Source organism: Mastomys coucha, unplaced genomic scaffold (assembly GCF_008632895.1).
Source record: "Mastomys coucha isolate ucsf_1 unplaced genomic scaffold, UCSF_Mcou_1 pScaffold8, whole genome shotgun sequence".
NCBI lineage: Eukaryota > Metazoa > Chordata > Mammalia > Rodentia > Muridae > Mastomys > Mastomys coucha.
This window is the reverse complement of record NW_022196914.1, coordinates 5,497,642-5,523,349: the sequence shown is the minus strand read 5'-3', so window position 1 is coordinate 5,523,349 and position 25,708 is coordinate 5,497,642. Positions and strand designations below refer to the sequence as shown.

Below are 25,708 nucleotides of genomic sequence, written 5' to 3'. Positions count from 1 at the left end.
TATTTCTACAAGCCAGGTTGCAGAAATTACTGAATTCCACATTCAAGATCATGAGCTACAAGGTACCTGGATGACAAGCTCTCCCCAATGAAGACTTCATTGAGCGCTCTCACCGGCAGAAGCTGAGGTCCTGACGCCTCCGACCCTGCAGTAGAAGGTGAGAGAGCCTTGAATTTTAGAACTATTAAAATAAAAAGTTCACAAAACTCTACAGCTTTAAAACCATCGTATTCTTTACTATAACTAACACAATCATCTTGAACTACTCGGAAGATATACCTAAGCCACCTGGCCTATACCAACAAACCAAACTTCTGCCTCTCCAAATACACTTTAGTCCTTCTCCAAGTACTAGGAAGTTTCGCCTGGAAAGCTTTAGAGAAGGAACAGACTGAGCACCTGGGAGAAGCAGACCTTGCATTTAGGTCACAATTACTTCCGTGGCTCAGCTGGTGATCAACCCAGAAAGATCTAACAATGTCAGAAGGTACACCTACAACATGGCTGTGCGATCATGACCTGAACAGGGAAGCTACAGACATCAAGGAAAAGCCCACAAAGCACAACTACAGACATCCAAGGTGGACAAGGAAAAGCCCACAATGCCCCAAGCCTACACAGAGAACCACAGGCCACCAAGAGCAAAGGACTCTTAGCCAGGGACCTAAACAGCAGCTGGTTATCCATACCAAGTGATCTGCCAAAAATTCACATGCAAGTAGCATGCAGCAGACTGAGTAGGTCATATATAGGCATGCATATCCATATATATATGCACATAACAACCATTAATGAAAAATGAGGCCATGAACTTGAAAAATAAAAAGGAAGGGGTAAAAAGTGAGGGTGTGGAGGAAGAGAAGGAAAAATGTTCTAATCCTCAGATAGAAAAAAGTATTAAGGAAAGAAAAGGAAGGGAAGGGGAGGGGAGGGAGGAAGAGGAGGGAGGAGGGGAGGAAGGAGGGGAGAGAGGAGGGGAGGGGAACAGCAGTGTTTTTTCAATTGGAAAAACTTCAAAAACATATTTAGAAATGTCAACATTAGAAAAACATTAGCACATCTTCCTTGGAGATCTGCAAGAATCCCCATGTTTTGTTTAATCTATACTATTAAGTAAGTGTTTTCTATCACTACAATAGAAAATCCCGCAAGCACTCTCAGAATTGGGAGAGTTAAACTTGATCTTGTCACCTTTAAAGAGATCCCTTTACTTTTTGTCCTTTATCAATTCTTAACTGAAAATGCAAGCCACATCCCCCCTTCTCCCTGCCACGTCACCAGCAGCAGGACTGGAGTAAAGTGTCTCCCACAGGATAAACATGGCAAAAGTTTACTTGTCCCTTCCTTACACACTTCTTCTAAGTCAACACTCACCGAGTCCATCGCAGCGACATAGTCACCCCACCTGCCCAGGATTCACGCCCCTCCATTACGTCACAGCAGAAGTGGGTTCCAACAGATGCAGCACAGATGCTCTGATCGCGCACCCACTTCTGAGACTCGGTTAGAAAAGACACTGCACTTCTATCTTGCTATGCATGTCTCTGCCCTCCCCCTCAGCTCACATGCTGCACTGTGGACTAAGGCTGGAACTGGGCCTTCTGCTACAACCTCATGAGAAACAGCAAGCGACTTTTTCAGTCCCGTCACATCTTCAAGTGTTGCTGTTCTTCTGCTCAGCAGCTCAAGCGTTACCTCCCAAGGAACCCTGGATCATGACCTTCACATCCTGAGAGGTTATAAATATGTATGCCTAAAATGCTAAAGACTGGAGTAATTTGTTATACAGCAATAATATAGTAATTAATTCACATTAGACACTGAGCCACACCATCACCAACACGACCTCTGACCTGTTTCTTATATAAGTCTGCACACATGTTTATTACATTGGATATAGTATTTTTCTCCTTTCTTCTGGATTTTAACCTCCTGAGGGGAACTACCCTCTCAGCTATAAAGGGATCCTGTGACAACACCAAGAGTTCTTTAAGCGTTTGCTATTTGCCTTTGTCAGTTCAGCAGAAAGAACCTGACATTCCAAGTCCTGGCCACACCTGGCCAAGCAGCCAGACTCAAAAGACTTTTCGCTTAATTAAATTTCATTGCATTCAAGGCCGTAAATCATTTTAACTATCATATTATCCCAATTTCCTTCGAGATGTCTCATAACAGAAAGTTTGACAAATGTACAATGCTAAAAACTTATTGTTTAGATTATTTTTCCTTAAAGTAAGTATTAATGAAATTTTTAAAATCTTCATCCCCATGGATTCTCCACAAATGTTCAACTAAAAGCACACATTCAGCAGATACTCTTAGTAAATGAGCCCTTGCCATCCACGTAGTTTCCATCCATGGACTCCATTCCATAGCATGTGGGGTTTTTAGGAGTTTGTTTTGTTTTGGACACAGGGTGCATTGGTTTGAATAGGTATGGCCCCCACTGACACATGTGTTAGAATGCTTGGCCCACTGGGAGTGGTACTATAAGTAGGAAGTGTATCACTGTGGGGGCTGGCTTTAAGGTCTCCTATATTCAAGTGATGCCCAGTGGGGTACACAATATCCTTCTGCTGCCTTTGGATCAAGATGTAGAACTCGCAGCTCCTTGTCCAGCACCATGCCTGCCTGTGCTCTGCCATGTTTTCCGCCATGATGGTAAAGACTAAATCTGTGAACTGTAAGATAGATGCTCCAATGGTATAACCAATGTCGGGGACTGTGCAGGCAGTCAGCTGTCTCTGTCATGTCTGCAGTTTTGGAAGCTGTGTCTTTGTACTTCCTGCATACTCAGGGGATATTTAATCCTTTCTCAGATCTCTGATGGGGTTGAAGGCAGTTATAGTCTCATAATTAAACTTAAGTTGTCCCTGTCTCAAAAAAACAAACAAACAAAAAAAAAACTTAAATTGTTTAGCATTGAAGATGTTCTAGATTTGAAAAGATGATTTTAATACAAGTTAAAATATAAAATGATTTAAGTACAGAATTATAAACTCATTACAATAGGATAGACAGTTAAGTACCCTCATCTAAGTTACAAAATACAGACTGGACTTTTAAAGGTAATTCATAATAATTTTTGTAATTGTTTCAAAATAATTCCTATTATGTATTGTTTGTCCCTATAAGATAAAGAGTCTTCTTAATTGGACAAAAAAGGGGGAAATATAGTGAGTTGGCTTAATGGTGCTTGTATTCTTATGCTTATTTTGGGACCCCCCCCCCAAAAGACAGAGTGCCCCAGAGACAAGAGAGTCCACATGTAGATGCTGAGTGATCCTGCCCCCAAATTATTTCTGATTGGTAAATAAAGATGACAATAGCCAATAACTGGGCAGAAGAGACATAGGTGGGGTTTAGGTTTCACAGGCTTGGGGTGAAGGAGAAGCTACCATGGGTTAGGAATAAAGGAACCTGGGCCTGTAGGTTGGTCAACTGGAGTTAAGAGTTGCCCAGATGAAACATAATAACTAGTAAGCAATAATTGGGGATTATCGATAAGATAGTAGATTCCAACAGCACAGAGGATAGGCAGCTGCCCAGCTCCTATGCTGCTTAAGGATACTAAAAGTACAAGGGCTGTATGTGTGTGTGTGTTTATCCTGGAACTCAATACCCAAAGGCATAGAAGAATTTAAATAATTTCTACAACATACCCCAACTAACTGCTTCCCTTCATAAGAGTAGCTCTGGTCATGGTGTCTCTTCATAGCAATAGCAACCTAACTATGACACACAGGTCTCTCTTTTATGTAGCTCTGGCTATCCTGGAATTCACTTTGTAGAAGACTTCAAACTCAAAGAGATCCGACTGCCTCTGCCTCTCAAGTGTTTGCAAAATAATTACTAAGAGATAATTAGAACTTAAAAAGAAAACAAATCCACATACCTTCCATTTTAAAGGTGAACTGGTAATAAAAATAAATGCTTTTTTATAACGTATGACAAGAATAACTTAGGCAAGGACAGGTCACACTACATACAGCAAAAATGTCACTAGCTTAAAGCTGCATCACACAAGTTCAAAGATGTAAAGGCGCTCCCTCTAGTCTCCTTTTAAATTGAAAGCTAAATCATCAAATACAGTCTCAAACCTATTTCTGTATTTAAATCCCAAATGCAAGTTTTCTAGGTAGTGTTTCCTGCTAACATGAAGAGAATGTAAGGTCGACATCAAGCACACACCTTGAAATGGCTCTCAGTATCTTTAGAAACTCACCTACTAAAAGCACATCCTAACAAAACCCCTTGAAAACAGTCCCTCACACAGTCACTACCATGCTGTTAACTGTAACCGTGAAGGTAGTGATTGTAGTAAAAGCAGTGTCTGATGCACTACTTACAAACTGAAACCGTCTTGACTCCAGACTTCTTACACACAGAGCAGCATCAGTGGCCCCACCCCTCTCTGGAAATCCTACTCACTCTACTCACACACATATTTTTTTAGAAATTTACTATCCCTAAATTTTGAGACATTTTCTTGTAGTTTTTCTTTGGCCATTTGTTTAGGTCCATTCGCAGCTCAACCATCAGTTAGATGTTCATCTAGATCCTGAGCCCCGACTCACTAAGTGTGAATAGTTCATTTTTAGGTATGATCTCTAGGTAGTTTTTTTTTACATCTCTCGGAAGATGCAACTATTGATAGAAAGAGGAGGTTCACCATCTTTTGAAGATACTGGTGTTTTTCATGGTTCATAAGTTTTACAGTTTATGGAAAACATTAAAAAATGGCAAAAGAAAATTTCACAAATTAGAGCAAAGCTGAATATTCACTTTGACCCTCACAGAAAACAACTGCAAGTTCCCATCCACCAGACTCTCCTTAATCTGCTTCAGACAGAAATCTCAAAGCCAGAGCGCAAAATTTTCCACCAAGAAAGTTTCTATTTGACAACTACAGTAAATCCACTTAAATCCTAGAGAGTGAGGGAGTGAAGTACACACACAGAGGGAGAAGCACGTACACGCGGATGAGAGCGCCTACAGACCAACTCATCCAGTTTCTATTACTTCCCTCTGGACATGTCAAGGTCTTTCCCTAAGTGTCAACTGTCTGCCAGGTTCTGATAATTCATCCCTCATCAACCAGTTCTCAAACCTGTCCTACGACAAGTCATCTTAAAACATGTTCGAATTTTTTAGATTCTAATTATAGGAACAACAACAATAACCACAACAAAATTAAGCCAGCAAAAAGTGTTTTCTTCAGAGTTATTAGTGGCACTAAAAGCAAATGAAATGTAAATTATTGCTTCAAAACTTAGGAATTAAACAGCGCCCTCCCCAGGCTAGCACCAGCCACCTACTTTCATCATGCACTCTTTCAATGTTAAAGGCTCGGCTGTGCTGATTCAAGCTCAGCTGCTGTTCATGAAGGTCCACAGGAGAGGGGTTTATGCCAGTCCCTTCCAGATATAACCTGATCCTCTGCCTCCATAACCACCTGAATGTGAAGAAGAGGGAAGTTAAGGTAACATCAAATACATGGAGGTTAAGGATTAGACATTATGACAACCTTAGCAAATTGAAAGATGTATATGACACGCTAACTATAGGCTGAGCACAGTGGCTTATACATGTCTTTAATACCAGCACAAGAGAGGCAGAGGTAAGCAGAACTCTGTGAATTTGAGGCCAGCCTAGTCTACATAGCTAGTTCCAGGACAGCCAGACCTACATAAGGAGACCCTGCCAAAAAGAAAAAGGAAAAGAAAAAAAAAGAAAAGGAAAAGAAAAAAAAGCAAAAGAAAGAAAAGAAAAAAAAACCCAGCTATTTATTTCATGAATAAACAATAGCACAGACACCTAAAGCCCACAGGTCCCTACTGAAAGTGTGTGGATATTTGCATCTCTTTCCAGTTGTTGGTAATGTCTAATAAGCTTACATAAAACCTACAAGGTAACCTGAATTAAAATCTTAATAATAACCCAGTAAATCCATAGGAGCTAGACATAAGCATGCATTTGCTCAGCAAAACCTATCACAGAAGGCCAACAGCACCCCCTCAAGGTGAATGTTTAAGATCAAAGTCCCCCAAAATTTCAAAATGGTGTTTGTTTGGAAGAGGAAGAGGAGGAAGAAACAGAAGAGGAGGAAGAAGAGAGGAGGAAGAAGAGAGGAGGAAGAAGAGGAGGAAGAAGAGGAGAAAGAGGTAGAGAAGAAGAAGAAGAAGAAGAAGAAGAAGAAGAAGAAGAAGAAGAAGAAGAAGAAGAAGAAGAAGAAGAAAAAGAGGAAGAGGAAGAGGAAGAAGAGGAAGAGGGAGAAGAAGAAGAAGAAGAAGAAGAAGAAGAAGAAGAAGAAGAAGAAGAAGAAGAAGAAGAAGAAGAAGAAGAAGAAGAAGAAGAAGAAGAAGAGGGCGATGAAGAGATGAAGAAGTAGCAAATGTGAGCTATTTACTCCATAGAGATATAAACCATAATCTAGAAGTGGGTGCTGAAAGTTCACAACTGGGGTCCCCAAGCTTTCACAGCAAGCACTCCCTCCACCCATATCTCCAGCTCTGTGAAATATATTCCCATGCTACTGCTTAAAACACACTTCACAGCTAACACAGACACTAGGAACTCAGCCTGGTTTGATTAAACACACAGTCCTCCAGTAATTACTACATAAAAGTACAAATACAAAACTGAACCTTCAGTTTTACCAAACAGCCTCAACTATCTCTCCTAAAAGCTAAGAACATGTATTAATAAAAAGACTAAAGAAAGGTGGGGGTAAGGTCGTTCTCGCTGAAGGACTAAAATCCTCACTGGCAGTTACAGAAGTAGCATTTGTCACGTTCTCTCTACTTTGTTCTAACTGAACTAGGAGAAGATGAGGAGAGACCTGGGGCTGGCCCCTGGAATGTTTACAGCTACTTTTGTTAACTATGAAGTTTCCAGTTTTCTGCTTGTCCTCTTCTTTGAACAATGTCAGCAGCATACATTAATTTATTAAAGAATCAAATGCGAAGAATGCAAAATTCCTACCTGAATTCACCACGAGAGAACTTCCGCAAGGCTTCGGGGAAGGAATGTGTGTATCGCACAGGCAGACATAAGTGGCCTTCAGACCTGTGATGTTCAGGTGGCACAACGGGCAGAGGAAATGGGTATGGGAGAAAAGAGTCAGAGCATCACTAAACGTCAAGCTTCAGAGACCAGTTTTTCTAAATTTCAACCCTAGAGTTCATGTCTGCCACAAATTATCTGTCCTTTCAATAACAATAAAAAAGACTGAACAAACCATGTTCCACAATCAGCCTTAACACATCAGAATTACACCAACATTTGTTTCCACGCTATGATGAAACTAAAAATAATAACAAAGTTCTGCTGCCAATTACCCTGTCTACTCCCCAAGGGTAAAGTGGGATCCTCTAAATTACTTAACTGTTAACTTCAGATTAAGTCATGTTAGGATTGCTTCTTTATTTCTAAATGTGTGATAAGCTAGCAACAGCAATGTTATTCTGAGGAATCAAACAGTGAAATGTATGAAATAGAACTGCATTCTGGAACATGTAGGATATCCTTAAACAAAAGAATTGAGAAAGCCGATCTCCACAGGACCTTTCCCTTCTGAAAAAGAATATAAAGATGAACTTCAAGAAATTCCCAGATTAATGCAGAAGACAAATTAAAATGAGTACTTGCGAAGGCGGAGATGGCCTGCAGTTCAGATTATATACCACTCTTAGGGAGGACGAGAGTTCAGATCCCAGCACCCACGCAGGATGGCTCATAACCATCTGTAATTCTCATTCCACGGGACCTGATGCCCTTTCCTGATTAGGATGTTAGTCAACTCATATCAATCTATCCCACACAGACACACAGTCATATATACATAATTAAAAATAAAATAAAATCTGTAACTCAAAAGTAGAAAATTACAAAATGGTAAGATTCATTTTAGGTTGCTACAGGGCAATAGCATGCCATAACTCCTAGTGATACCCAGGAAACTTCACTCTCATCATCAAGCCTGAGTGCTCTAGCCAGGAAGGAATGGCTGAGAGCAGACCTGTCAAAACCTAGTCTGAATAATAAATTAATAAATTCTAAAATGTACATTAATGAGTAGAGAAAGAAGTTTTTTCCAAGTACAGGTAATAAATTTCTCCATTTACAGAAGTCAATAACAGGCAGGACCTCATTTTTAAAATTTTTTTCTTGTTTCTTTTTTTTTCCTTTGAGACAAAGTATCACAGACTGCTTACAACTCCAGGTGCTGAGATCACAAGCCTGGAACATTCAAAATTTCTATATCCACTAATACTTAACACAATGTTTATTTACTATATAAAAGGTAACAGTTATTCGATAGGAAATATCTCCTTAGGTCAAGCCCAAGTGTAAACTACTGTCCATAGAAGCTTACACTCTCTTAAGGTCATATGCTCAGACATCAGCTTGGGCTCTGGGTGATCAAGGCCTGACTACATCTATTTCCAAGATTGCTTAAGGCTGACAAGCTAGTGCTAGTTACAAGCAGGTCTGAATTCTCTAATGAGTCTTTCTTCACAGGGTACTACAGTGGTCTCAGTATCATGGTAACTGACCAGCTGATGAGCAAGCCAACACAGAAGCTCCAATGTCACTCAGAACAGGCTTAGGATTTTGAGTATCTCACCAACTTCACTGGTCAGCTCTGACAGAGCAGGAACAAAGCCACAGAGGGTGGGACTATTAGGATGATGAGGGAGGCTGACCTCCGTGGCAGTCCAAGGCTACTCATTTACCAAGCTCAGTAGTCAGTGCAGAAGACAGAGAAGACCCATTGAATGATATTTTTAATTCAGATGAATCCACAGGAGTGAGCCATCTTAAAGTGGATGCTCTGCCACAAATGAAGGCCAAATGCCCCAGCAGCCCTCGGTGACCTCTTTGACCTCACGACAAGGTACAAATGAGGTACAGCTTTCCCTTTTCTCTATTTTCTATTTAGAACAATAGATTTTAGAAGTTCTTTGAGTTGTCTTCTTGCCTCCATGGGTAGATCTAAGGCCTCAGTCAAATCTGGCAGGCTAATGACTTAAAGCCAGCTTTTAAAAAAAGAAAATATAACTCAACCATAAAATTACTTAAGTTAACAACCTCTTATCTTAATGCTATAAAAACAGGCTATTAAGAATTTCTAAAGCCCACATGCATCAACACTAAAGTCGAAGGTTAATTACTAAATTAATGATCTCACGTACTCAAAGAACATTAATTTGGCTAGGTTAAAGTCCTAGATCTACTCCCAAAGATCTTTTAATTACATTTATTGTTTGGAAGCTTCCTGAATACTATGTGTAAAACTACGTGAATGCTAGTGAAATTAAGATACAAGGTCCTATACCCGAAAGACTTAACAGTGTAAGAGAAGAGGAAGCTGTTGGCTGAGTGCTGTCTGTGCAGGGAGCTTCGGAAGCGGCCAAGGCAGCCTCCGTAGGAACCACAGCATGCATTTCACACGATCTTGAGGGAACAGCCATGGGTAAGCTTGGCATGGCATAAGCACAAGCTAACGCCTGACAGAAGAACATAAAAACTGTGAAAACCATACAGGCCCTCTGGAGCACTCACTCCCTCCTTCACAGCACCCACAACCTCCTATGTCAACAAAGCCGGCCAGAGCCAAAGTGTCCCTGAGTGAGTCTCCAACCACCATGGTGTGAACAGATGCTCATGTGGTTACAGTTCACACTGAGCCCTCTAGAAAGATTCTGGGTAAAGTTTAAATCCACACATGCTTTTTTTTCCAACTGAAGAATATATAGCTCCTGGGGATATATAAGGACAGATGAGACTGGAAGAACAGATTAGCAACAGATGGTGGAGAGCGCACGTGTTAACTAAGAGATTCGCAATGTATCCTCAGGATCAGAGGGGAATTGTAAAGGATTTTAATTAACAAGTAACTATAATTAGATTTGCACTTTAGAGACAGACCATGAGGTGTGTCACTACTTGTGTAGAAAACGTCCCCACAGGCTCCCATGTGTGAACACTTGGTCACTGAAATATTTTTAACAACAGCAGTGTTTAGTGGCAGTGAAGACTAATACATGAACTCAGCAGTATCTTCTGCGCATGGCAGGCTCTGGTCAAGGACCAAGCATGGTCCAGCCATTCTACAGGGCATGGAGCAGGAGGAGTGCATAGCCCCAGCTCCAACTCAAAAGCACTGGACCGTTGATAGTGTCTAGGGAAAGCAGGATCGGTTTTCAGTTAGTGTCTCCTGATAGGCCAATCACACTGCAGTGGACAGTCCCATATTCACAAGCATATGGACAGCAAAGATTGAGCTAAGTTAAATAAATAAATAAAGGTGAGCAGTTGTTGAGAGGGTAGGAATGGGGAGGTGGAGGTAGATCTGGGAGGAGTTAAGGCAAATTGATAAAATCCACAGTATGAAATTCTCAAAGAATTTAAAATATTTTGAGAGGTAGAATCAATGGATGATTTCTAGAATTTATTACCAGTGTGATGAGAGATTAAGGATGAACTCACAGCTTCATCCCAGGTAACAACTTCCATTTATTCAAAAGGAATCAGAAGAGAAAATCAGTGACCACCTGTACACAGCTGTTTGGTTAATACAGCCGATGAAAAGCCAATTTGCTAGAAGAACATGGAAAAGAGGGATTAGAGCAGAAAATAGTCAGGGACCATGACATAACGAGTCTGTGACTCAGTGAAGGTGACCCCTAAGGACCAGTTTCCTGAGCTGAAGGATTCATGTGCTAAAACTAAAAACATCCAAGGAAAGGCAGGCCGAGCCGGGCATGCTTTCATAGAACCAGACTTCCTCGGGTGGGATAGGGCTGTGAGGCTTGAGACGGTATGAAGGATAGTGACTGCAGTGGGCACACTACGGAGGAGACCCAAACTGTAACCCATGAAAACAGCACTACAGACCAAGGACCAGAAATGAGCTCCTTTAAAAGAAAAAAAAGACACAAAGAAGTCAGAGGAAGGAAGAAAAAAATCTTTAAATGCCAAGAGAGTAAGGAAGAGCTACGCTTAAACCCCCAAGTCAACAAGTACAGAAGCTGCAGTGTGTGCTTGGCTCAGGATGTCACTGGTCTCCTAAACAGTATCAGTGGCCTGGCTGAGGACAAATCCAGGAAAGGCTCAAAGGTTCAGCCCTGGGAAGTGAGAGCACAGCTATGTTGGGGCTTGTGGGAAGGAAAGGGACAGCAACCAAGATGCAGACAAGGAAGTACAAAGTCATCCTGAAAAGGCATGGTCCCGAGTGAGCCGCAGGCAGGCCTGGGGGGGGACCACAGTGGAAAGGGACTGCGTGGTGAGCATGGGGAGGGCTGACTCAGGGAGAAGAGATGCAGCAGTACACAAAAGTGAGCATCCCCTGAGCAGTGCAGTGGAGAACAGAGAGAAGAGACGGTAAGAAGGCTGCAGGCAAGGCCAGATCCCAAGAGCAGTGAGAACTCTGAAGCCGGAAATGCTAGGGAGCCCAAGTTTCAAGTTTGGGTTTTTTTGTGCATGATTTCTTTCAAGCATGGTATAGGAATAGAAAGGAAGACTAGCTAATCTTGAGTTGAGGAGAAAGATAATGACTTAAAAATATTTAAGGAGCCATCAAAGAAATAAATGAAATGAAGAAAATAGAGGAGACCTAGGTACCGAATACTAAAGGGCAGACTACGGGATGAGTGGATAAGACTACCAGTAAGGTCAGTGTGTGTTCCTAGGAAGGAGATTATGGAGGTGGGAAAAGTCCAGACAAAGTACATAATGTCCAGTTATAGTCATGGCTCTAACTGGCTGGAATAAAGGAAAGAGTAAATGTCAGTAAAGCTGAGAAAGAAACAAAAGTTTTCAGACAAATGAAAGCAACACAGAACTCTCCCAGACCTGGCCACTGTAACAGAGGTGTATAAGGAGGGATGCACATCAGTCTGCCCAGGGGCTCGGCAGTCTCCTGGTCAACTCTCCATTTTCTACTAAATGGGTTTAAGAACAGAATCTAATATTCATGGTGCTTGCACTTCAACATCATGCACTATGGAAAAATCCTTGAAACAACAGAGCCTACATCAAGAGTACCAGAGAAAATACGGAATAGAGCTTTAAAAGTTTAAGATTCATAAAAAACAGGCAACACACAACACAAAGCAGAAATGTCTGCATGTGAATATTTTAAAAACTAACTCTATAAAATTACTTATTATAGAATAAACATGTCCTCGCTTACCGTTCCGGATCAGTGTTGACCCCAATGACAGGCTTAAGTCTGTCCAGAACTTTACTCGCAGCCAGAAGCATCGTGCCATCACCTAGTAGAGTGTAAGACACAAACAGACTTGTCTTATGAAGCAGCTGTAACATCATTCTGGAAACTAGTAATCCTCTTTTAAATCATATACCCTCCCGGCGGACTGACAGCTTCCCCTCCACCTGTGCCTGATGTACAATGCTGAGCTTGTTGTACAGTGCTGAGCCTGCTGTACTGTGCTGAGCCTGCTGTACTGTGCTGAGCCTGCTGTACTGTGCTGAGCCTGCTGTACTGTACTGAGCCTGTTGTACAGTGCTGAGCTTGCTGTACTGTGCTGAGCCTGCTGTACTGTGCTGAGCCTGCTGTACTGTACTGAGCCTGTTGTACAGTGCTGAGCCTGCTGTACTGTGCTGAGCCTGCTGTACAGTGCTGAGCCTGCTGTACAGTGCTGAGCCTGCTGTACTGTGCTGAGCCTGCTGTACAGTGCTGAGCCTGTTGTATAGTGCTGAGCCTGCTGTACAGTGCTGAGCCTGCTGTACTGTACTGAGCCTGTTGTACATCACTGAGCCTGTTGCACTGAGTTGTGCTTGTTGCACAGATTTAGGATTTCAACAGGGCCAAAACAGGCAGAAAAGTAGTCCTGCACATTAGAACGGTTGGCAGAATCTCTCTCCTCAACAACCAATCAAATGACAATAATGTCACCCAACTGGACATCATTGTCTAGGACTGGGCTCTAATTTCAAACATCTGCTTCCCTGACCTACTAAACCAGTTCAAAGATTTATGATATTTTAATAAAGACATATTTTAATGTCTTCTCTGCAATAACTACTTTCAGTTTAAAGCTGGAAAAATGGTCACTAATAATTACAAAACTCAAGAAAAAGTACATTTTGGTATGATGGAGACAAATAATGATAACAGCAATATATTTTCACCGTTGGCTCTTTATTAAATCAAAATACTCCCACAAAGTATCCTCTGAATTTAAAGGTGAGATCTTCAAGTTACGACTAAAGAAAACACAGAGAGCCTCACAGCCTCAAGAATTAAGAATTATAAATGGCATTAAGAAAAAATGCAACAACAACAACAAAAACCTGTCTCACAGGACTTGAAGGATTAAAGACCGCTGGACTCCAGCAACCTGGAAACAGCACCCAGGAAAAGCAGGCAGTGCCCAGCACCTTGTCTCTGGGAAGCAGTTACCTCCTGCAGCTATGACAGCATCTGCCCATCGAACAGTCTCTTCATCATACTCCCTCCGCTTGACCAGGCGAACCTCGATCCCTTCATCCCTAGGATAAGAAGTTGCACACAGTTTCTTCTGGTAACATATCTAAGACACGGATATTTTCTAAGAGGCAGAGTATTACCAAATAATAATAATGATAATGATAATAATAATAATAATAATAATAATAATCTGTTATAGAAACAAATCTAGGTGTAGTTTGTGAAGTTAGCATATACAGCCAATTAACTACTACAAGTCAGGAAGTAATAAACATTGACAATCAAAACCAAATCTCCACAGGACTTAAAACAAATGTGATCAGAACTTCACTTTCCTCTGTTTCTGATGCTGAGATTTAATATAAAAGTGTTTTTATATTTATTATGTAAAACTTACATATTTATTAAAAAACAACTATTATCTGAAGTTCAACAAATATTCATAGAGTGGCAGACACTCCAAGTATTTGGTGATTGGCATGTTCTTAGACTCCTCTTTTAAAGTCACAAACTGATTGAACTGCAAGCTGAGGAGTCTACGATGGTCTTTGTTAGACCCAAGGAACACTTTAATGAACACTTGTATCTATTACTCATACAGTGGAAGCCCGCTGAGTATTGAGTGAACTGAGGAAATAGCACTTCCCTAGGAGACAGTTACTGAAAACATATGAATTTTAAGAATAAGACAGAAATTTCCTTAGAAAAATTATAAAATCTGGTCTTTTAATCTCAATATAATTTTCTGGAAGTGTGTCAAGTTTTACTAACAATCTAAGAATTAGCTGCTAGGACAAGTGAGATCAGAAATCCTGAATATAAAATCCCCTGTAAGACCCCATCACATGGACTTACCGTAAACTATCAATTATGTGTTCTACATTTTTGGTGTGAATATGATGTCGCTCAAGTAGTCCACTGTAGCTCGAGCCTTTCAATGCAAGCTACAAAAAAAAAAAAAAAAAAAAAAAAAAAAAAAGAAAGAAAGAAATGCTATTTTACATCAAGATATTACACATAACACAATGTCATTAAAAGCCCTACATAAAACAAAAAAATTCAAGGCCCATATTAGTAACTGTCTATGAAACTACAAGCTCAAATTCAACTAAAGGCCAGACTTCAGAAAAATCATAACTTTAGTACCAAATTCAGATCAAGTTTTGTGAATTATGCAGGCAACAGTTTCCAAAAGGCATACTCTATATGGCTTCTTATATGCCTTTACCAGAGCACCTGTGGGCCAAAGACAAGCTATCACTGTTGCGAGCGAGGCAGTTAGCTGACCTTTGGCCCACTTGGATTGGCTGCCGTGTTCACAGTTATGGACCCACTTTGCATTTTGCCCTGCGTCATCTAGCAAAGAGCTGGGCATGTCTCTGAGGAAAGACACCATCTAGATATGCAGAAGTATATTCTTTAAGCATTGTACTTCCTAGTTGATTCGAGTTGTGTATCTTCTTACCATGAATACTCCAAAGACAAGTAATCTAGAAAGTGAAATGTGAATGAAGTATGTGTCCAATATGAAATCTAAATAGTATCACTACTTAATTACAGAGGAAAACTAACTTCTAAAATATGATCTAGTATGTATTTTACTTTGGGGGATGGCTACATCGCAGTCTCACTGTGTAGCCGAGGATAGCCTCAAACTTCTACTTTTCCTCAGCCTCCCAAGTATTTCTCCCACCAGCGTGTGCCATCATGGCTGCCTTGTGCTTTACTTTGTAAAAAAACAAAAAGAATACTTACTAATTTTTCACAACTGTATTTTGCTTCTGCAAGATTACAAACATAACAGTAATGTGCAAGGCATTTAAGAAAAATAAAATCAAATGTTTTATTTCTTAGGAATGATTAAGCGCTAATACTTTGAGCCTCCCTTCCCAGTATTTTTTTACAAATACAGCACTAAGAATTGTTTAAATTTTTTTTACATTTTTTCTACATTTAAGAGAACTGTATGAACCCTAAAAGAGTACAGAAAACATTTGGCTGTCATGAAAATTAATAGATGAATACTAAACTGTATCAGATAGCCATACAAGCTATCCATTGGAATCATTGCATTCAGCTCAAATCAGCAGTGAGCTCACTCAGTGCTAACTAGAAACCCTTCACTTACCGCAACCAAATCAACACAAATCATTGGTCTCTAAGGACACGCACAGCACTTACCCTGAGGTTTCTGTCCCTCTTTACTCCAATATAAAACTTCACATCAACCACCTCTCAAGGAGGATGAACCAAAAGGCCCTCCTTCTCTACCCTCTCCTCCACGATACCCTGTTCCAGAACTACGAAAGAAATCTGTATATGGATGCTCAGGAGCCAATTGCTCTCCCAAGCTCTAAAGAGTTTGGACTCAGCACAAATTGGCCCACACGCCTCTTTTAATATGTTCAATACCAAGTCTTAATTTTCTTCTCTAAGGATTCCTCACCTAGAGCTTAAGCCAAAACTGGAGTCACACTTGAGACCACCTCCTTCCTTATCCCCATATCCAGTTACCAAATCACTGCACACATGTAGGCTCACTTCTACCACAATGTGGACAACCACAGTGTGGACCTCTGCTCAGCTCCCTATGTCAGCTGGTCCTCCAGACTACGCCCCACACAGACCCCTCACTCTGACACACCGGTGACCAACTACGAAGACCCAGTAACTCTCTGCGCTCTTTTCTTTGCACTTGTTACAACACTCTCCCTCCTGCATCAGAACCCTGGCTCTCCTCAGCCTTATAGTGTAAGAGCCTAACTACTAGCAAAGCTGCGGCCCTGGGCGTGCCTATCACTCACAGATACAAAGCCATTTACTCTTTCCCAAAGTCTTTGTTCCCTCCACACTGCATTTGCTACATCTAAATTTACCGTGCATGTATTTTTTAAAAACCTGTTCATGTCCCCTTACTAGAATATAATTAATACAACAACAGTGATCTTCTGCTGTTCCGTGTACCCTGAGGATCTGATTACTGGATAAGCATTTGCTGAGTGAATTCATTCATGCATTCATTCATTCACTCATGTTTTGGCTTTTTGTGGGGAGGACAGGTTGCTAGTGACCCATGTCTCAGAAAAGCAACAACAGTACATAAGCAGATTCCAAGGACAACTTGAGTGACAGGTTGCCTGCAAAGCTAGCAATCTCTACCTGGTCAGGACTGAGAAGAGGCCAAGAAGTGGAAGGAATATATTATTTTTTATAGTAGCACCACACACAATTTCACTTTAGAAGTGAGCACTTGACAAAGCTAGAAATTAAGATTTTAAAAATGTAATGCGCACAAATATTTGAGTATCAGACTACTGTCTATTTAAATAGTAATTAAGCTTAATTATATCTATTAAATGGAGACTACAAATAGCCCAGAATGATGACAAGTATTTTAAAGGGACAAGAAGTCTTTCGGAATACTGTCATCAAATTTATCATTTCTCACTTGCTAGAAATAAAATTTTAGAGTTTCTGGCCTCCAGACTTCAATAATCTGTCCAAGTATTGGCTCTTTTGTCCCAATTTTTGGTTTGGATCGTATGAACATACACTCTGGAACAAAGGACATAAGCAGGCTAAGAAACTTCTCTTACTTCCTGGTTCTCAGCAGGCTACAGGAAATTAAGATAAAGATTAGCTGTGGACCAGCAATGTCTTTATCTCAAATTTCTCCTTGTGAAAACACTCTCTACCTGAGAGTCAACAATGTCCCAGAGAATGCAATTGCCTGTAGTGTTTTCTTTCACATACTAGCTGATGGAGGAGCTGGTGGAGCTGGTGGAGCTGGTGGAGCTGGTGGAGTAGCTGGGTTCACTAACAAGGACTAGCCACACTAATCAGATACATGGTGAAACATTTCAGGAAACACGTTAGAAACAGCAACTAGAATATCCTGAACATGTAAGCAGCACTCACGCTAGTAGTGAGACACAAACTGGTAGAACAGACAGCTAGCTATATATCCCTGAAATAACGTGGTCTCAAACACCTAAAACCTCACGTTAATCAGAAGAAAAAAATCAAGTATGAATTCTTGTAAAATTGTTGACAATTTAAAAGTTTGAGAAATATGCGACTTTGTAATGTCCTATATTACATATTCAAAATCATATTCATTTATAGTATTTTTCAAAAATGCCTGCCTTATTTCCATTAAAGAAATAAATAGAATGATTATTCAAGTTGGAAAAAGCAAAAGAATCTAAAAGAACATTTATAGACAGACTATCTCATTAGAAGCACTCAGTTTCTCCTACATAAATCCCCTAGCCCAACACCCCTTCCCTCACTGCCTTGGTGTCAACATGCACAGCAGTATCAGAGAATAAAAACTGAGGGCAGATTTGCCACAGTTTACAGAGATTTTAAACATGCAATTTTCTAAATGGTCTTCAGCATTTTTACTTCTTAACTTGCCTTAAATTAAACTCATTACAATTACAAATTTCTGAAACTTGCTTTACCAGTGAGTCAAGTGTTACTGCTTTGGACTCTTTAATTTCCATTAAAGGTCAATAAAGAGTCTCCTTACCTCACATGGAAAACACAGCTGTGTAAGACAATCAAAGTCTGCCATGTCAACTCACTAGGGCTGGTTCAAGCATCCTTTTACATACTTAACCAGGTGGCTTGCTATTACTCAAAACTGCTTGAGCAGTGTGTGCAGGGCCTTTTCAGCAGCTACAAAACCAACCCTGCAGCACGGCCTCCTGCAGACTCTTCTGGCTAAAACTCACTGATCCTGGATCATTTCTCCTTTATCTCACAGGCACTCACTTCCTTTGTTCAGTACTGTGGTTCTGTGTGTCTTCTGTGTGTGAGTATGCTCAAGGCTCCATCCCTGGCTTCTTTAGCAGCGCTCACTTCTTTACAGAGTTATCTCCAACCCAGGGACTAGGCTGCCAGCATACGTATGAACCAGTAACTGAAATCTATCCTGGTAGCTCAAACTCTTTTGATTCAGATTCTAATTTTCCAACATCTCACCCTAGAACATCTAAACAACTACATGGCCCCACTCTTTATGTGCTGAGAGTTGCATGCCTGTTAATAAAGCGTTGTTTCTTTAGATAACTGAATAGACCCAGTTGTCACCCTCAAGTCTTCTCTCAAATTCAACCTCCGCAGCCAGTCAGCCAGCTTATCTATTGCTCCACAAGAACTTTTTCCAAACTGTGTCGAGTTCTACATGGCCGGCCGTCTTCAGCTCTGGACCACATCAGCTCTTTCAGAGATGAACATAAAAGATTGGCTGTGGGTTTTCTAAACTAATTCCTTAAAAGTCTGATCAACTCTCATCCCCAACCTAATCAAGACCAGAAATGTCATCTTCACCCTAGTCTCCAAATACTCAAAATCAAAACCTTATCCACCCCACGCACCCTACTCCTATAAAGAGAGACCCCGCCAACAATGGGACTTACTGCCAAAACAAGCCTGGAGAGCATTAGCAGAGACCGCTGACTCTCGGAACAGTTGATGTCCCTCTACTGTGTCCAGCCTACCTGTCTGACCATGCCCCGAGATACATTATAGCCGGATAGGACATTTTGATTAGACAGAAAATAAAATATACTCTATTTAATTAGGTTAAACAGTTTCCTGTAGCATTTTATTCCTGTGAGTCCAGAGTCACAATGTGAAGTTTTTCACCGAATCACGAAGTCTGTTTTTGTTAGCTATAAGACGAACTTCATTCCTTGGTTTCGTCTCTTCACACATACAAATCTTTCCATCCTTCAATATCTGTAACATCTCAAAAATAAAGGGTTATCATTTCATTCTATAATACTGACAAGTGTTAAGCTTGCTAAGTGTTGGTAGTAACTTTCAGATTAGGGGGCACATTCAATGCATATGAGAAATTGACTTTTACTTAGAATTGTCCTTAACAGTGCTCTAAACTGGTGCTGGCAGAATGACCAGGCTAGTAAAGATACCTAAACAAGTAAAGACACTGATCACTCAAGCCTGCTCCCTGAGCTCCTTTCCTGGAACACAGGACAAGGTGGAGGGGGGAAGAACCAACTCTATCTACCAAGCTGTCCTCTGACCTCAACCTATATGCTGCAGCATGTGCACCCGCACACAATATGCATGCAGGCACATGCACAGTAATAATCACTTTTAAAAGTGAAATAAAACTGCTAACAACATACAATTATCCCAAAAGAGAAACCTATGTAGCAATTACTACATAGTTAATTCATTTGTATCAATATAGGTAACTTAAAGTAGTAAGGAATGCAAGTTTGTAAATACTAGGCACATGTTCTAAAACCTACATCATTATTGTAACTTTTTAAAGATGCATAAAACGTTTTATCTATTTGTGGAGAGTCATATCAATATAAAACCATCTGCATGACAATAGTATACACCTAGCTCCTTCAAACAAGTAGAGATCACCCATGGAAAGGTGGGAGCAGGAGAGACCAACTGGATGGATAGGTCTATACTTCTAATAGTTACTATACATGCATACATATATACACGCATTCATACATACTTACATACATGTATACATACATACATACATACATACATACAGTATACATACAAACAAGCACGGGCACACTTGGGAACGTACTTTTTACACAAGCATGATGACCTGATCCAATCCCAAGCATCTGAGTAAAAAGCTGAGCATGCTGGCCCTCACTTAGGATCCCAGAGCTGGGGAGCAGAGACTGGGGGATCCCAGAGAATCCCTGGGGTTTACCACCATCCAGTATGGCCTAAGGGACAAGCTCCAAACCAATGAGAGACCTCCTCTGAGAAGGAGCTGGGAAATGTTTCTGAGGTTAATCCCCAACGTCATCTTCTGGCCTGACTCATGTGTGCAGGACACACATCCATTTTAAAAGCTGCATCTGCTGACTCTAGGATTAAACACACGGGGATCCTGCTACTGCGAAACTTTTCTACAGGCTTAAAATATTTCATAACTGGAGACCTAAACATATCACTAAAAAATTTTATGTAAAATCTGTAAAATAGACCAAAGGTCTTTCCCTCCTTCACCAGAGTCTACCTTCCTAATTATTCTCTTCCTCTTCTGGATGTTCAGAGTGAGAATACTATGTAATAGTTCTTCCACACTCTGGAAACTTTTTTTTTGGTCCCTGGTTCGGTACATGGCCTGGTAAATAGCTACTTATCAAACACATTAAGTCAGGCTGCTGGGATGGCTCAGAGGGTGAAGACACTTGCCTCAGCCTGATGACTTGAGGTTGATTCCCTGGACCCATGGGATGGAAGGAGAGAACCGCCTCTTCCGAGTGCCCTCACCTGGGCTATACCACTAACTAAATAATGCACACACTAAATAAAAACACTGAGAAGACACATTAAGTACTGTATAATTACACCTAACAAGTTTTTATTTAAACAATGGCTACAGTTTTATTTACTGGATATGTGCCACCAACACAGGTGGAGGTAGAGGACACCCTGAGAAGCTGGTTCTCTTCTCCCACTGTGTGCCTTGGATATCCCACTCCTGTGCTCAGTCTTGCTTTTCCCACTGGGCCATCTGGGAAGCCCTGGAAGGTGTTTATAATGTGGACTTTTAAATTATAGTCTCTATTACAAACATGCTTTACGAAAGATGCAGCACTTCACAACTACAGCTGCCTTGAAGCAACTATTTTAAAGAAAAACAAAACAAAACAAAACAAATACCCACTCCCTGTGGCTGGGGACATAGCTTAGTGGCAGAGCACTGCATAGCATGCACAAGGCCCTGGGTTTGATGGCAGCAGTGTAAAATGAACTGATTACCACGTCTCTAGTGTTAACTCCAAGTTTCTGGTTCATTTTGGTGATCTCAGAAAAGCAACCTGCTCTGGGACAACCAAAGCAATGCCACTTCAAGTATAAAGCTTTCATTTGGGTGACCCATCCTTGCTCGAATGCTAATCTGTTGCAAAAATGGGACAAATTTCCTACATGACGCATATCTAAGGGCTCATCATAAAGAAAAACACAACATTAATTCCTCTAAGGCATGAAAATAAGTGTCACAGTGGCTGGTATTTAAAATTATATACTTCTGTTACTTATCAGTAAATTGAAATAAAGCCCACTTAAATTTTTCTGGTCACAATAAAAACATGCAGCAATAAATAAAAGACTTGGGTCTATACAGAACTGACTTCCCACACTTCAGATCACAGGAAGAGTGGCCAAGGTTTGGAAAGCAAAGCCTCTGACACTGGTATGGCTGGCCACACTCTTGCAGTTAACACTCCTCCAGGCAACGCTGCTAACAGTGAGAACTGATCAGGGCATTTCAGCCGCAGTGACTTTCAATCTGCCTCCTCTTGGAAACTCAGGGACAATCTTAGTTCAGTTTAAGAGAAAACCCGCTGGGCAGGCAAGCTGCAAATCCTGGCAGCTGCTCAGAGCAGGAAGATGGCGAAGAAAGGAGGAAAGCATGCTGCTTGCTTGTCAATCCTCTCCGCTGGATGCAAACACTTGTGGAATGAAGTATACTCTCAGCCTCTATTTTCCACGGAACGTTACACAGAACTTAAAACCTTTTTCTGACAAACTGACAACAAAATCATCATTTGTTTGATTTGTTTCTCAAACATTTCAGCCTGAAACTCCTTTAAAGAGCCCATGTTGGTGATCACTGCCTTGCCAGCTAACATGGAATACTGTCCGATGGCAATAAGGCCCAATGTGAAAAAGCTGGCACCAGCCTCAGGAAGAGGACCAACATCATAATCATTTCCCCATGATCTCAACGGGGATAGGGGTAGGAGAGGGTGGAAGAGTAGGGAGAATGGTGAGCAAGAACACCTGCCCCTAAGTGAGAAATAACCACAGACTGGCATTTTTCATCATGTCTTCATAATATTTAACATGACCTTAGTAGGCAGAGGCAAGTATCAAGGACTTTTGGAAGGGTTATGTCTGAACATGACCTCAAAGGATGAACGGGAACTGGAAGACAGAAAACATGTATATCTCTAAGATTCATCCCTAGTAATTTTATGGTAAAACATGGTTCAGAGAAGCAAAGTATAGGAGGAACTCTCCACACTGAATCAGAATGGAGAGGGAAGGTTCAGGAATCTGCACTTTAATACATTCTTTGGGTTGCAGGGAGCCTCTAGGTACTGGCAAGCAGAGGAGCCAAGAGGCCAGATGTTTACCCTTAGATAGATCACCCTGGTGCCTGAGGCTGGGAGATTTGACAGCAACAAGGTTCAGTTAGGAGGCCCTGGCAGGACACCAGGTCACGTTCTTTAATTTGGTAACTACTTACACAGCTGATTGCATTTGTGCCTTGAAAGAGTTATCTGCCCACTACCACAATCTAAGCCATACTATCGTGTGTGTGTGTGTGTGTGTGTGTGTGTGTGTGTGTGTGTGTAACAAGAGGAAACAAAAGCAAGGTGTTACACCTCTACCTAAGAACCAGCTACCAAGGCAATAAACAGAAATAATTTACTCCAGAAGATGTGTCATTAAGTGAAATTACGTTACCCTATTGTATCTAAAAAAAGCAAGCCATTAAAGATGCTTCCTCTGAGGTTACAACAGAATGAGAGGAAGCAAAGTGAAAACTGTCTATTTCTTATCTGATCTGTACAACTAAGGATTTTAAATAACACTTTTTCTTTGGCTAACAAAGTGTGGTTTGGGCAAGAATATCCTAGCCGAATCAGTTTCGTCCTATCTAACGTGTGACTGTCAAGGAGCCCACTTAGGAGTCCTGCCTCTGCCTCCAGCTTCACCTCTTGTGGCACAAATAGGCTGGAAGAGTAGTTTATGCCTTTGCAGGATCATAGGACTTGGAAGCAAGATCCTTAACTTTTAAAAGTCTTCCATTCCCAAGATAAGTCATTGGCCACTCCGTGGGAAGAAAGGCAAAGCTCTGAAATGATGCAAAACTACCAGGAAAATTAATTGACAGGTCAAAATTTTGCCCAAAGCTAAAAGATATAATTCTGTACGGGCTTCATCAATTAAAAAGATGCTTCATAGAACTCTTTACCTTTACAAAGTCAGAAACCCAGAGGCTACCCGAGAGTCAACTACAAGGGCACTCCAGCACTATCAATTAATCTCTTATTTGCACTTTAACAAGTACCCCCCAATACAGAATGATTCTGCGCGTGCGAACACACACACACACACACACACACACACACACAACACATACACAGGTTAACAAAAGCGAATGCTTTCATGCAAATCATGTTGCCACGACACTGTGGAAACAGTAACAGGGTGGCAGTGATGTGAGGCAAGCACTTGGGCACTTCCTTTTATAACCAATTCATGAACCTTTGGAAGTCTGACCCCAACAGTATAGTATACAACATAAAATTCTTTCTGTTCCTACCTTCATGGCGGTAGAAGTTCACAGCCTGGTATCCCTGAGCTGTTCTTACCCAGGGTACATCTAAAGCAATCTCACCGCAAATACTGTCCTTGACATCAATGCAAAACCAACTCCCATCGGTCAGTTAGGGAAACAATAAAATAAATGGCAGCCTCTTGGTGATCACAGGACTGCTGTAGAGCCCAACGGCTATACTTCAAAGGGAGCCTATTCTAACTGCATCACCCAGGGACAGGCAAACATTAGGAGGCTTCTCTACACCAAGGCAGAGTTCGAGTTTTTAAAGGCACCGATTACCCCTACATTTTAAGAAGTTTTATTATAGGCCATCTCGTTCAGAGATACAAGAGTTAATCTCAACTCAGATGCCACCTAGTTTCCAGAATCCTTGAAATCATTTCAAAATGCTGGCTCCAGACTGGACCTTGGAGGCTATTTAGCCCAACCCATCAGGAGCTAGGTGAATGAACTTTTGAAAGCTAGCATTACAGCACAAAAGTTTTGTTTCAGTCATGAGGGCCAGGGAAGTTAAAAAGCACAAAGAATGTCAGTCACACCAAACCAGGGAGAGCCTTGAGCTCTTGGCATTCAATCCCACTCTGTGTGGTAGACGTGAGAACCCCGATTCACTTCTGTTGTTTTTTTTTTTCCTTGAGTGTACTATTGTAAATCCAGAGACACTTAGATAAAATTGTGTGAGACTAAGCATACATGGTATTTCACAATTTCTAAAAGGTGAACCTTGCAAAGTCGGGCATATAACCAAAAGGACACGCCTCTTTTTCCAAAATAGAAACAAAGTACTCTCATCTAGCCCACAATTCCCCCACCTCACTGCATTCATTTCACTCAACCACACAAACTACCCCAGTCAAACGGCTGATACTCTACTAATGACTGCAAATGTTTTCTAGAAATACTTTCAAATACTTCAGGGATAGAAAATTTTGCACTAACTTCCACTAAGTGACGCACCTCGTCAACTTGCCAAACAATACTGACAAGAGGCAGTAGCTAAGCAAAGATTTACAATTTGTTTCTTCTGTCTCTAAAATAAAAATGTGAAGGTAACAGGCATCATTTTAAAACAGACAACCTACCTATTCTTGTACATAACTGAGTAATCGTTATATACAATTAATTCTAGAGCCTTCAGGTGTCTAGAGTCAACAATTACAGGCACAATGGGTGGGTTTCTAGATAAATTGCTAACAGCCCATTTCCCGAAAGTTACTGGGTAGCTCAAAATCAATTTAAAAAAAAATGGGGAAGCTCGAACTCTGGGTTCAATCCCTCCCACACACATACTCGCACGAGTTTGCATACCTGGCAAAGCTATTCGTAAATACACCAAACACGGTGTACGGCGGAGGCCCTGTTACTTCAGAGGCAGGGGCTCATCCCTTCCCCCACGAGCTTGCTCACTTGTTCCTTATCTGACCTTCCAACACAAAAACACATCTCGGGTCAGCTTTCCTGCCTCTCTGTACCACATGCTTTTCAAGCAGTCAGAGACCCTAGACAGGCAGGCGACCACATTCCAGCAGGGCTTTCCCTGGCCAGGCCTCCTGTCCCCAGGCGCGAAGGGGGTGTGACCGCGGCACCTCGGCCCTCTCTCCGCGGCCAGTGGCGGAGCTGGAGAATCTTCTTTCTCCGGGTAGCCAGGGCAAACAGAGCGATCAACCCTCACCTTCTCAACGATAGGAGTCCGTGCTTCCGAGGCAGGGGCGAGGGCACACGTGGCTTCCCAAGTCCCGGTCCCAGGAGCCCCTCTACGGCAGGCTCAGGGCGCCCCAGTCCCATGCCCGAGGGGCCCCACAGGCAATCGGAGGGAGGCCGTCGGGCTTTGAGTGTATCCTGTGGCCCGCGGGGCTCCGTCGCACCCC

The 25,708-nt window shown here is 41.5% G+C and overlaps 1 protein-coding gene across 5 annotated transcripts in view; it reads right to left on the bottom strand.

The window, feature by feature from the left end:
- Nadk2 (NAD kinase 2, mitochondrial) overlaps positions 1–25,708 on the bottom strand; it is a 40,029-nt gene that overhangs the window by 13,709 nt on the left and 612 nt on the right. For 3 of the 5 annotated variants that reach the window (XM_031359943.1, XM_031359944.1, XM_031359945.1), the window contains exons 2-7: positions 14,315–14,403; positions 13,433–13,521; positions 12,200–12,281; positions 6,985–7,068; positions 5,319–5,455; positions 67–145 (exon numbers count right to left, since the gene is read on the bottom strand). In XM_031359943.1, the coding sequence (XP_031215803.1) occupies positions 67–145; positions 5,319–5,455; positions 6,985–7,068; positions 12,200–12,281; positions 13,433–13,521; positions 14,315–14,403 (560 nt within the window). Of the gene's footprint in view, positions 1–66; positions 146–5,318; positions 5,456–6,984; positions 7,069–12,199; positions 12,282–13,432; positions 13,522–14,314; positions 14,404–25,148; positions 25,456–25,512; positions 25,703–25,708 lie in introns of those variants that run through there. The other 2 variants (XM_031359947.1, XM_031359946.1) reach the window with 2 other exon arrangements.